Source organism: Vigna umbellata, chromosome 9 (assembly GCF_029865625.1).
Source record: "Vigna umbellata cultivar VRB3 chromosome 9, Vumbellata_1.0, whole genome shotgun sequence".
In the NCBI taxonomy this organism is placed as follows: domain Eukaryota; kingdom Viridiplantae; phylum Streptophyta; class Magnoliopsida; order Fabales; family Fabaceae; genus Vigna; species Vigna umbellata.
In genome coordinates, this window is record NC_142173.1 from 45,265,002 (window position 1) to 45,279,886 (window position 14,885).

General features: G+C 35.1%; 1 protein-coding gene across 4 annotated transcripts; it reads left to right on the forward strand.

Annotated features, from left to right (window-relative positions):
- Positions 1–2,046: 2,046 nt before the first annotated feature.
- Positions 2,047–7,844, forward strand: LOC148193673 (squamosa promoter-binding-like protein 6). Of its 4 annotated transcripts, none has more exons than XM_088098681.1 (4): positions 2,047–2,285; positions 3,038–3,759; positions 4,397–4,533; positions 6,737–7,844. In XM_088098681.1, exons 1-4 carry the CDS (start codon positions 2,061–2,063, stop codon positions 7,366–7,368), a joined length of 1,716 nt encoding a protein of 571 aa, XP_087954807.1. In that variant the 5' UTR covers positions 2,047–2,060; the 3' UTR covers positions 7,369–7,844. The 4 variants fall into 4 exon arrangements, with proteins under 4 accessions (XP_087954807.1, XP_087954808.1, XP_087954809.1 ...); XM_088098682.1 differs by having other exon boundaries at positions 2,047–2,267; XM_088098683.1 differs by having other exon boundaries at positions 2,143–2,762.
- Positions 7,845–14,885: the final 7,041 nt, after the last annotated feature.

The window sequence follows — 14,885 nt, forward strand, 5'->3', positions numbered from 1 at the left end:
AACTTCCTTAGCAACTCACACATTAATTTTATGATTTGTTTGAAATGATAACTTGGTTAGTTAGTCAATGTTTTCAATAAAAAGTAATATATCACATTGTATTGATAAAATAACTTATATACTTAAAAAGTTTAAACTTAAAAGTGGCACGTGTATATGAAAAAAAAACACATGTATCATTAAATGACTCCATAAATTAAAAGGCTCCACATATATTATAAGTTGGTGAAGCATTGCTCATAAAATGACATTAATATTTTGGCCACATGTGTGGTGTGAAAGTTGCAAGGTGGATCATGTCTAGCTTAAACCATAAAGATGTTTTGTGGTGTCCATTTTAACTAGCTATGTTGGACCATCTACCATTTTTTTTAACCAAATTTTACTTTGTAAAACTAAATGCCTATTTTTTTTAATTCATTTTTCAAAGAAAAGAAAAATTCCTATTTTGGGTGATGTCTAAAATAATGTTATTCAAATAAGTCACAAATTGTTCCCTTTTAACTCATGTTTAATGTTATAATGTTATAAATCAACAATTCTCATTGGATAAAATAAGAAATATTTTGTTATAAATGTCAAAATTTAATTGAGAAATAATTAATATACATCAAGATGAAAGTGTTATAAATAAGCTTTATATTGACTTATTTATTTTTTTAAATCACAGTCAATTATACTAGATCTCACATCTTATTTGATGATTTTATTTTTTGATTTTGTAACTTTTAATAAACTTTAACCCATAAAAGAAGTGTGTCCAATAGTGTGATAGAAAGTACATTTCTAACACTTTTTTCATCTCCAAAAAGAACATAGTATGTATTATCAACTTTTTCTTCTTCTTGTAAAATCACCTTTTGAAGGATATATTTATCTAAATTGGGTGAATAACTACATAGGACAAATAGTTACATATTTGATCCAATTATATAAACTTCCTATGATTTACTAACTTTTCCTTTAAATATTTAATTCATTTACTGGAAAGTACTTAAGATTTAAATTCATCATTAGGGATTAAACTAAAATAATTATACTTCATTTTTGTCATTATCATGTAGAGTAACTTAAACTTTATACTTTATTGTCGTTCCATTTTTATTATATATATATATATATATATATATATATATATATATATATATATATATATATATATATAAACTTTTGCTTATTGTTGAGGATAAATTATAAAATTATTCCATAAACAGTATTATGTCGGACATATTAGTTTCTAAATGTGTATTATATCAATCAAAGAAATCCTTAAGTTTCATTTCATTATATGTTTTGTTCTTTTGTTTAACTTTTTGTAATTTTTATCCCTATTATGTGTTTTGAATTAATCTTTTATTGGTTTTTTCTTGTTAAAAAGAATTAAATCATTTTAAATATTCTTCCATTCAATTCTTCCTGTAAATTTCAAACACATTTCTAACTTTGGATTATTTACAATTGATTTGCATCCCAAATCCATTATGAAACCCTAAAAACTAGATAAAAAACATAACAGTATTAAAATTTCATGAATGAAAAATTTGTTAGAGTATTAAATTTGTTTATTTGTAAAAATTAAAAGAGAACAAAATTACATATAATTTGTATTAAGGAAATGGAAAGAATGATTAAACTCAGTTTTTAATATTTATAACCTAAGAATTAATTTGACAGAAAAATACCCATTAAAAAACCATACACATAATTTTCATCACCCAAAAACTAACCAAGTGACTTTCAATAAACTTAGTAGCTTCTGAGGTAAGAGACCCACCAAACTAAATCTGTTAAATGGAAATTTTCTACTTTGGCATAAGAGTGTCTTGAGAAACGAAATTGTTCCCTCTAGGGTGAAAAAAAATCATAATCATGATCAACCATGTTGTTTAGAGTTTTACTTCTAACTACTAATTTAACTTTTACTCAAAGTTTTAGTCATCATAGATACAAAACAACAACTAAATTCAAAAACACACATTTTCTTCATTATTATAATGTTCAACTTCTTTGGTATGTTTATGTAAATAGAACCAAATCAAATGTACTAGAATGGAATTCCCATGCTGTCTCAAAAGCTACAAAAGACCTCAACATGCTTTTGGTTTGGTAGTAGAGGAAGAAATCATGTTGACTCATGCTCTATCTGCTTCAACGATGCCACTGCTCTGAAAAAAGAAAAAATCTCTAAAAAAAAGTTCTTTTTCTTTCTCTCTTTCTCTCTCTCACTGTTCACTCTGCTGTGTGCCAAAACTAAAACCACTCACAAGGTGCCACTAATCTGTCAGGTTATTTCAAGATACCATTTTTCTGGTGTTTGGTTCCCAAGAAACTGTTTAGAATAGAACCACGGAACAGTGAGAAGGCCAATTCATTTTCTTCAACCTGTGTCAGCACCAAGCTTGTTTTGCATTTTTTTCTTCCAGCGGTTTGTTTCCCTTTTCCTCTCAAGAAAAGAGTCCTTTCAGCTTCTTCTTTCATGGGCATATTCTTTTTCACCTTTATTCTGCTCCAACACTGTTTGAACTACCAACATTTTTACTTTGTCCATTGGGGATTTGAGCTTAAAAGGAGTTGGAACTTGGGAGATATCTAATCATGCAATCTGGGTTTGGTTTGATTTGATTTACCCTTTTCAATTTTTGTTTCTGGGTGCTGGGTTTACCTCAGCGTCAATGTCCCTGTCATAAAAAGTTGAGATTTTTGGATGCTATTTTTGGCTGGTAGCAGGTCAAGGATTAAGAGTTTCCTGACTATAAAACAAAGTGGGATCTGATTTTCTTTTTCTTTAGCCTTTTCTTCTTTTGGTGAAAAATTTGCTTTCACATGTCTGTGGGAATTTGTTATATTTTGACACGGTTGTCATACCTGTTTGTTTTATTTTGTTTCCCTAGTGTTCATTAGTACATGTACTTTATTTGTCTACAGCTATTAGTTATGTCTTGAGCAGTGTGTATTCATATATGTATATAGATATGCCTGAATTTGGTAAAACTTTTGATTTGGCATGGGAGTAATGTATTTCTTTTGATTGTGGTAGGATTCTCCATTATTTCACAGCATCTGTGACTTCGATTTGATTGTACTAATGGAATCTTGGAGTTATGTCCCTGAAGAGAAAGGCTATTTGTTTTCTGATGAAATGGATTTTTCACTTGATGCGTTTATGAGAAGTCGAAGAACATTGGTTGAATGGGACAACAAATCCAACTTTGAGAGAGATGGATTTAATTCAGACAGAGAGGCGGTTAAAAGCATGGAATTTGTGGACTTGGGTTTCCCTGACTTGTTGCAGAAGTCTTTTCATGGTAGCCAACCTCTAGAGACATCAAGCTATGAACTAAATAGTAATTCTAGTAGAAGAGGGAATTCCTCTACACAAGTCATTGCTTTGGATTCTACTATGGGGGAAGAAGAATCTGATTCAAAGCATTTAAGTTCTCTAGTTGAAGCGAAGACTCATGATTCTTCCCTGATTGATCTGAAGCTTGGGAGATTAGCAGATTGTAAAGGTGCAAGCAGTGATAAAGTTGCAAAAGAAGGGTTTACTTTGACATCCATAAATCCAACTACGCTTTCAAAGAGAGCTCGCACTTCCAGCTTATCTGCACAGGCTCCTGTATGTCAAGTTTATGGTTGTAACATGGATCTTAGTTCCTCAAAAGATTACCACAAAAGGCATAAAGTTTGTGATGCTCACTCCAAAACGGCCAAAGTTATTGTAAATGGCCTTGAACAAAGGTTTTGTCAGCAGTGCAGCAGGTATTTTTGGGTTCCTTTGATGGATAGTTAGTTATATTGAAGTTTAATACTTCTCTTACATTATGATGGTCAAACTCTTGCCATTTGTAAGCTCCTTATATTTGTTTAGCTGGTGAGGTACCTCAATCCTTTTGATTGGAAACACATAAAATTTGAGCAAATTATTTGCTAGAAAAAACTCAACAAAAGGTATCAGGATTTGTTTGGTTTAAAGAGAACAATCTTTTGTTTTGCTCATAATTACAAGTATTATATTGTTTCTTATTTTAAAAAAATTTCACACAATCTTCTCAGTGAAAACATAAAACAAGGTCAAACAAGTTAACATTTTGTAATTACTAGTAAAAGGGACATAAAAACTGAAATCTTTTTCTCAAATCTAATAATCTTAGTGCTTCCCTTATTTTTACTTTCATTTGTGTCCAAGTGGGTTCTATTAATGCAATTATTTAAAAGTTTTCTTTTCATTCAACAAATGTAGTTCAAATTGGTTTGACAAATGAGAATGCATTATTATTAAACTCCAATCAATCATTTTGTATAACCACAGATTGACTGTCTTTAATTTGTGGTGGTAAATTTAACCTGATGGTTACCTATGGATTAAATTACACCATTTGTTTTGTTTTAAAATTAGGTTCCATTTGCTGGCCGAGTTCGACGATGGCAAGCGCAGTTGCCGCAGGCGCCTAGCTGGACACAATGAACGCCGGAGGAAACCTCAATTTGATTACATGACTGGTAAACAGCACAAGATTCTTCACTCATATCAAGGTATGAAAATTTATCTGTTAGTAAGTACCTTCATTGGCATTAGATAAGACAGAATTATCATTTAAATTTTCAACTTTTAAATCTTCTACTTTATTGTCCAAGTGAAATTTTTTATATTGTTAATTTAATGACGTGTTGTATTATTTAGCAGCTTTAGTGGGTGCTTTTCGTGTCCAGTTTGTTAAAGCGCATTCTGTTTTAGAAAACTTCTGTGGTTTTAACTTCTTTAGCAGAAATACAATTTAAACGAACTAGCAGGTATGCAATAGATTGATGACGAAGGGATAACAGATTTCGGAAACAAGGTAGTGATAGTTTTGTTTGATTAAAGATAAAGAGAAATCATTCAATAAAGTTTAGACATTGTAGAATCATAATGTTCAGACAAACACTGATGCTCTAGTAGGAAAAACTAGAGGTTTCAAAGAGGCTTGTTATTAAAGGAATCAAGAAAACTTATAGCACTCTGTAATAAAGATTAGGAAGAACAATTCATATTGAAAATCCTTGTTTATCGTTTCTTATTAGGATTTATGTAGCTGATAACTGCTCATGCGTAGCTCAATGTAACTTAACTATGCAGAAATGATATTGATAGGAAGCACTCAATACAGTAACCTGAAAACTAGAATCATATTTGAAAATTAACATCATGATGTTTATGATGATTTCTGTATGATATCATCTTCTCCGTACTAAAATACCTACTAAGCAAACATGCCATAGCCATGATGAGAAAAATAAAAAAAGAAATTAAATTCATACCCATTTCTTAAATTTGGGTAGCATACTTCAAATTAAATCTGATAGGATCTATGCAGTAGTACAAAAAGTTGAGTTTTTAACAAATCAATAAATGCCGAAATTGAGAGCAAATGTTGTTGAGTGGCTGCATTTTGTAGCATTTCTATGTCAGGAGACTTTCACATTCATTTTACTTGGGGTTTTGGGTGAAGATCCCTCTGCATATATAACCATGTATTGGAGGGCTTAGAATAAAATTGTAATCTGATTGGTGTAATTTTGAAGATTGGTGTAAATATTTTACTTTGATAAGCTGAGGCAGCAATATATGACATTGATAGGTATTATCTTTCCCTTATGTTTTTTGTATTTCTCTTTTAATGTATGCTCTATTCTTTGTGATCATATTCCTGAGTTTATGATGCACAAGTTGTATAGTAGAAATCTCTTATTCAATTGTCAAGGGACCTCATATAAATAAGTTTTGGAATTTGTTGTTTGTTGCCTCTAGACATAAACTATATATTTCACGCTTTTTTGGTCACTATTAGTGCAGATATGTCACGAACTTTGTCTGATAGTGTATAACTAAATAATGTTTGTTTGATTCTTTATAATTTATTCTTCAATTGTTCTGTTCGATCAAATATCAATCAATTATGGTAATGAAGTCATTTAAAGAAGAAAGCCAAATGTTTCTTCTTTTAACAGTAAGATGCCAATACCATAGGATATTTGGGTCAACTCAAGCTAAGTTGGCTATATTAGCTGCACTGAAAGCTTCTTTTATGCTCCCTGTCCAATGACTTTTTGCCAACATCAGAGGAGCTTTCAAAAGATGATGATACAACTCCTTCCATGAACTAAAATTAAAACCATTAAATCCTGAAAAGACAAGCCTGAATTTTTTAAACATTTTAGACAAAGGAAGCACTTACAGGTTCTTTAAATTATGTTATCTCCTTATATCATGGTCCCGGGGAGAGATGTGGACCATTTAACTAATGTTGGTATGCATTTGTTAGAATTTTTTATGCACGAAGTTCAAGCAAAGCATACCAGTATTGAAGTATCTTTTCTTTATCATTGTAGGACTTTTACATTGCTATTCCTCAGATACCTATAAAATTTTATTTGATTCATAATTAAAAACAGAAAATCATGGTGGAATGTTCTTACAAAGTGTATTCTATAGTCACTGAGAAATATAAGATGCATTGTAAACAAGACAAAAATAATTGTTACTGTTCTAATGAAGTTGAACAAGATCCTTTCCTAATTTCATCTGATCTCCACAAGTGTTCAAGAAAAGTTTCCTTGTTTTTTTCCCTGTTGGATGTTTGTTATTCCTGTCATAATCTTACTTGTTCGAACAAACCTTTTCAATGGGAAGGGTATATGCACTTACACTACATGCACCAAGAGCCAAGAACTTCTCTTACACTGATTGTGTTATCAGGTACCAAGTATCTTGGGTCCTCATTACAGAACAAACCCCAGTTTCCCTTTCAAAACATATTTCAAAGTGGCATCCTTTTCCATGGAAAACATGCTCAGAACTCTCAGAGTGGACGCATCAAACTGGAAGAAGATTCCTTGTACAGTTCCCAACTTGCTGCACCCGTCACACTTGGTCAGGAATTATCAAGCTGTGCTCTCTCTCTTCTGTCAGATCAGTCACAGTATCCATCACGCCATGCAGCAGGAAATCCATTAGCCGGTTCCCGAATCCTTCACGGCATTCACATTCAAGATAGAGATGACCTAGTTTCCCAAACATCTTTGAGGATAACAAGTTCTGCAGATAAATATGCAGCAAACGAGTCCTTTCCATGCAACACCGCCTCTAAGGATGTTATCAAGAATCAAACCGCACCATTATCTAATGCAGTTCATGCTCTTCAAGACCATCATGGAGATGATATTTGCCAACCATCAGACCTGTTTGACATCAAACACCGTCTTTCCTCGGAACATGGAGCTACGGTTGATCTGTTCCAGTTGTCCTCACATCTTCAGAGGGTGGAGCAGCAAAGAAATTCTGTTTTGGTGAAGTGGGAAAATGAAGACTACTGTTTCCCAACTGTATGAAAGGCTGCTTATTGTTTTCCGGAACTGTCATTGACATGTCCTTTTTATTGATACCTATGTTGTGATGCTATAACAGTGGCCTTAGTAGTGAGACTGTTCTTGCTGAATTGATTCATTTGTGTAGTATGAGATCATTGATGGGTAGCGGAGTGAGGAATATCTTAACTAACAATGGTAGTGGAGAGTGTTTGTAATGAGGAGAAAAAGGAGAGACAAGAAAATCCAACAACTGTATAGCACAGATACCCCTTGAGCATTTCAAAAAGAGAAAAAAAGAACCAAGCTATTTGGGTTTAGCTGTATTAACAGTCGTAATTTATTGGCCTTGAACTGTTGTTATTGACAGTGACACTCATGTTCATATCTCTGAACATGTCTTTTGTGTTGTTTATGAGACATTCAACTTTGTCTATGGACAACAATAGTAGTCTTATGCACCCGCTTCATTTTGTCATATAAACTGTTTTTTATTGTTATTGGAACCTATGTCAACCAAGTGCATGTGCATGTACATGAGACCTGGCACATGTGAATTCTTCTCACAAGCAGAATAAATCTTGATTATATAAATATATAAATTGTTCATATTGATTTTATTAAAGTTAATCTTAATTATTCATTCATGGATGTTATGGTTAATATTATTTGTTTAATGATAACTATTTTCTCAAGATTTATCTACACAAAGTATGACAACACCGAAATATATGTTTTTCATTTAAAAACATATGCCACTAAAGTTAGATAGTTCCAAATAGTTATTAATACAAAATAAAGGTGTTGATTTTGGTTAGGTTGTGAGTGATGGGGTACAAGAGAAGATGCAAAATGGAATCAGGACATTAAAAGTAGATATAATTGAAGTATCTACTTTAGAATTTATTAATTTAAGGTTCAGGTAGTTGGCTCTTGAGTGGTCCAAAGAACAAAGATAATAATGTTTGATTAGTTTATGAAGAATATACATCCATGAAATAGTGTTATTATATATCCTTTGAAGAGAGTGTCATCTTTTGCAACTTTTACCTTAATTTTTGGCTATATGGTCTCAAAAAGTTTGGGGGATTCTTGACCAGGCCAAACTTTATTTTTACAAAAGGAATGGCTATAATTAGAATGATTGTTCCATATTAGGTATAGTTCTAGGTGCCCTAGGGAATCCCCTTTACAGCCTCATCACTTCCCATAAGAAATTAGCTTAAGATCAAACTACCAAATAATAAAGTAATGAAGCAAATTCCCAGAAGCAACACCCATTTTAAATTTGCATGGAATAATGCAACTTGCACTTCATGTAATGGATTCCATCATTACAAAGCACATATTAGTTGCAAGATATATAGAATCATCTTCGTAAAATATTCTAAGCACCATGTTCACGTGTGAAGACTCTTCTTCACATATACCTATCAGAGACTTTCAATAATATAATATTATACATGCTCTTCTTCTTCTTCTTATATAAAATTCATATTCTCTTCTAGGGTTTCAAACTCCACACGCATTATACAAAACCTTCAAGTTCAAACAAAACAAAACAACATATATACAATCATCAATGTGTTCATTTTTTTATTCTCTTTCTCTTTCTTTATAGAAGAAACTCTTTTCTTTCCTGTTATTTGTCTTCTAAGAAGCATTTGCAGGATTTTTGTTATTATATTTCAGAATCTTGGACTTTCAGAATCGTCAATAGTATTGCGTGTACTCTGATTTCCAATGATAGTTCAAAAATGTGGTTTGATAATTATAAACATCTTAAGCTATTTACAGAGTGTTTCCTTTTTTTTTTTTTAAGAATCAAAGATTTTCATTTATTGCAATTATTTTGCTTATCTTAATTTTAAGAATCTTACAATGAAATATATTATATACGAAAATTCATTACAATGTTAATAAAGTGAGTACTTTGCTTGATTTTGTAAGTCTTAAAATGAATTCCACATTTTCTCTATTAATTTCTCCTTCAAAATATACTTTTTCTTAATAATATCACATCATTCATTCTGTTGGAAAATATTATTGAACACTATTATTGACTTTAGACAATCTTTATAAGCAAATATGAAAGAAATGTAGACTCAGCCTTTTTAGTAACAATTATTAATAACGGAACATTTAAATTATAAGAACAATAGTTAATAACCTAGTTTTTATAAATGAATATCAAAATGGGTTCAACATGATGAATTAATCTAGCTAATCATTGGTTCAGGTTGAGTATATTTGAAAATATAGTTTTTTAAATGTGAGTTAAATTAACTTGGTTGCGTAAGTTAATGAGTTTGAATGGAGTTTCAGGTAAGTTTACGTAACAAACCAAAAGTAATTTTTTATAATTTTTTTCATTATAATTATTTATTATTTTTAATTATGTTGATTGATGTAAGAAACTCAAGATCACATAAGAATTTTTATATTGGTTTGATCTTTCGAAATCTACAATGCAGTGCCAAACTTCCTCTGCAATGCTTCAAATGCGTGGCCAAGTGAAGATGAAGGAGGAGCAGAACTGAGAGCAGGTGGGTTGAAGACAGAAACCGAACGCAGTGAGTGAAAAAGAAAGAGTTTCAAAAAAATTAGGATTAAATTAAATAACTCATAAGATCAATTTTGAAATTTTGCATAAATCATGGGTGCAAAAATAAATTTGATGGGGTGCAGGAATGATTGCCTAACAAAAGTCCATAATATCGATTGGTCAATGAAATATAAGCCCAAAAGAAAGTTTGTGTTTGCATATTTCTATATATTTGTTTTGGTACTTTCATATACATTAGAACAAGACATTTTATATCAATTAAAAAAGTTTTTTTATGTTGATTTTGGAGTTGACAAAAGTATCGTTGGTATAGAAAGTTTTATTTTTTTTTATGTTTGTTGTGTTATAAATGACATAAAAAAATCTTATTCTTATTTCATTTTCAATTTTTTTACGAAACCTAATACCACAAGTAGCATACTTTATCTTAACCTTATGCTCTCTACTATTATCATTCATTTTCTACTTTATTTACTTCGTTTCTTCGTTCACATTCGCAAGGTCTACGTTCTTATTGTCCTTTTCTTTACTTAAATACCACTCTCGTTGTGCACTTCTTTATCGCATAGCAAACACAATAAACACTGATGATATTGTACCAATAAACACTAATAACAAATCCAATAAACACAATAACAAATTAAGGTTTAAGGTTGATTAGAGCAAAATTGAGAGAAACTTGTGAGAGCACCACACTAACAAGAATGATAGCCTGGTGACTTAGGCTTAAGCCAAGAGCCCGTTCAAGGACCCATCACTCGTAGCATAATGAGAAAGATCCAAGAAGGAAGTGAAGATGCATCAAAGGAAGGAGAAATGAAGATGTTATTCACTTGGACCAAGTAGGACTCGCTTAGCGCACATAGAGGCTCGCTCAGCATATGTAAACCCTATCAAGTATAGTGCTAGCGAGTTGTTTAGCATCCTCAAGTGTAGCTCATTTTCCATATGTTTAAAGCACGAGAAGAGTGTGCAAATACGTGGCAATTGATCCACAAATTGCACCTGATGATTATACTTGTATGAGGCACCGTGGAAAGGGTTAAATCCTCCTATAAATTCACCATCTCCCCCTTTTGTAATCACTTTGAGATATATGTAATGACATGATGTTGAAATCACTCCAACCCTCATTTTGCTCTTAGTCATCAGCAAGAGAGAGAACTCAACCTCCCTTAGCGACCCTTTCTTAGTTAGGAACTCAAGCTTGCACAAAAACACCTCACCACATCCATAAACACCAAACTCGAGCCTTAATTCTTCACGCTCATGTGACTTTTGCTACATCCTTCCATCCTTCTATTTTCTCGAGTGATCCAAAGCTTCAAGCCAGCCTTGGAGAGGAGCCATCAAGTGGTATTCAGAGCTCCGACTGAGCACACACGTGAGCTAAGTGTTTTCTTCATAATCTGGGTTGTTTATTTCATGTTCTGTCTGATCTTACTATATTAAAGTGTCATTCACTAAGTCCTTGAGTTTGTTCGATCAATTAGGATTTATGGTTATTATTTGAAGGTCTATGGTGTTTGTGCAAGTGTATTTTTTCATTTTATTTGGTGATTTCCTTTTAATTGAGGCATTTTCATGTTGAATCCAAATTCGATCATGTCATGGTAATGTGCATATGTTAATCTGATGCATTGCTTAATTATGTTAAATTCTGGATTTAAATCTGCTTTAATTGTTAATTCATGGCTTAATGTTGAAGAATAATGTGGTGTAAGTTTTGTCTAATAAAAGAGAAGCTATGAAATGTGAAAGAGCTTTAGTGATAGACTACTACAAATCTTCAGTAATTGTTTGAACTCATTTCTGATTTTGTTTTAAGTTTCTGCTGAGTTTTTGGATCTGTCAAGTCAATTTAAATTGCTATTTTCATGATCCATGCTTGTACAAAGTCTAAGCACACAACAAGATAAGTTAATTGCCTAGCAAAGTTGGGGTGCTTATGGCAAATTAAGGTGCTTTGAATGTTCAAATTAAGAGTCACTCATGATCCATTTTGAATTGTAGCAAAAGCTAAAGTCAATATAATTGCTTAAATTAACTTGTTCATGATGTCATAATCAAGTAAAAAGCATGTAAGACTTGTGCAGTTAAATATAGGAGCCTTTAATTTGACATCGAAAATCTGCAATTTGGCCTAGTTCATTAAGGCATTTCATTGAACATACATACACATACACAGACACATACACAGCCACACCCACATAGACACAAACACAGACACACACACACACACACGCACACACACACACACACACACCCAGACACACACACACACCCAGACACACACACACACACACGTACACACACGCGCAAACATGAGCACGCACACACACACACCCACAAACACACACCCACACACACACACAAACACACATGCACACACGCACGCACACGCACACTCACACATACACACACACACACCCACATACAAACACACACACACACACACATTTGCCCAAACGGACATGCACAGAAACACAAACACACGCACACACACACACACACACACACACAAAGAAGTAGACAATCCCCCCCTCCCTCCGCACAAACACTCCCACAAACAGACACACACACACATGCACACAAACACACGCACACACAGACACTCGCACGCGCGCACGCACCCAAACACACACACACATAAACACCCACACACACCACTAACCCCCCTCCCCCCACAAACACAGCCACACACACACACCCACACACAAACACAACTACACACCCACAGACACGCACGCACACACGCACACAAAACACACCCAACATGCACACACACCCACACAGAAACACACACACACACAAACATGCACACACTTAAACAAAAACACTCGCACACAGTCACACACACACACACACACACACATACACTCCCACACACGCACCCATACATGCACGCACACAAACACACATCCACACACGCACATACGCGCACGCACACACTCACACACACGCAAACAACAAATATAGACGGACACATACCCACAATCACACCCCCCCAAACACACACACACCCACACACGCACAAGAGCACACATTCGCCCAAACGCACAAGCACACAAGCACACAAACACAAACACACGCACATACACACACATACACAAAAATACACACACAAACACATAGACAAAGACACACAAACACACACACAAACACACCACACACGCACACAAACACACACGAACACATGCATACATCCAGACACGCACACACGCACACACGCACACAAACACACACACACACACACGCACACACACACAAACCCAGACACACACCCCCACACACGCACACATGCACACACACACCCACACACCCAATCACGCACACACATACACACCCGCGCACACACCCAAACACACACACATAGACGCATACACACCCACATTCAAACACACCCACATACCAACACACACACACACACACACTCGAACACACCCACACACGCACACAGACACAGATTTTCCCAAACGCACACGCACACACGCACACAAACATAAACACACAACACACACACACAAATAGATGCACAAACGTACACGCGCGCATATATACACACACACACAGACCCACACATGAACATGCACATATGCACACAAACACACACGCACACACACGCGTGCGCACAAACCCAAATAATACACATAGACGCACACACACCCACACTCACACCCACACACATGCACACATTCGCCAAAATGCACACGCACACACGCACACAACCACACGCACACTCGCACATAACAGATACACACACACCCACACACGTATACACACACACACACAGACACATAGACACACAAACAAACTCACGCACACACACATGCACACACAAACACACTGACACAAATCCACACCCACCCACATACACACACACTTACAAACAAACGCACACACGTACCCTCGAACACAAATACATACACACACGTCCACGCACACCCACACTCACATACTCAAACAAAGATGCACACAAAATCATACGCACACAGGCACACACTCAAACACATGCGCGCACACACACACTTACACAAACAAACACACTCCCACACACGCACACTCACACTCAAACACTTACACACACACTAACGCAAACACATACATATATAGGCACACACTTACACAAACACATACACACACACACAAACACACTCCCACACACGCACATACATAAAGACACACACAAACAAAAAGACACACACGCACACAGTCATACACGCACACACACACACACATACACATACACTCCCACACACGCACGCACACATGCATGCACAAACCCAAACACGCACACATACACACACATACACATACACTCCCAAACACACACCCACACACGCACATACGCACGCACACACACAAACACTCGCACACACGCAGATAAAAACATAGACGAACACATACCCACACTCACCCCCCCCCAAACGCACACACACCCAAACACAACCACATAACCACACACGCACACAAGCACACATTCGCCCAAACGCACATGCACACAAACACAAACACACGCACACACACACACAAACGCAATCACATAGACAAAGAAATACACGTGCACACACAAACACACACACATAGATGCACACACACCCACACTCACACACACACCCACGCACAAACCCAAACACACCCACACACACGGACACATGCACCCATTCACTCAAATGTACACGTACACACGCTCACAAACGCAAACACAAGCACACACAAACACACTAACACAAACATACACACCTACCCCCCACACACACACAAACAAACACACACATGCACCCTCGCACACAAACACATACACGCATACGCAGACCCACACACACCCACACTCAAACACTTACACACACATTAACACAAACACATACACATATAGGCACACACTTACACAAACACATACACACACACACAAACACACTCCCACACACGCACATACATCAAGACACACACAGACACACAAACACAGGAAGATACA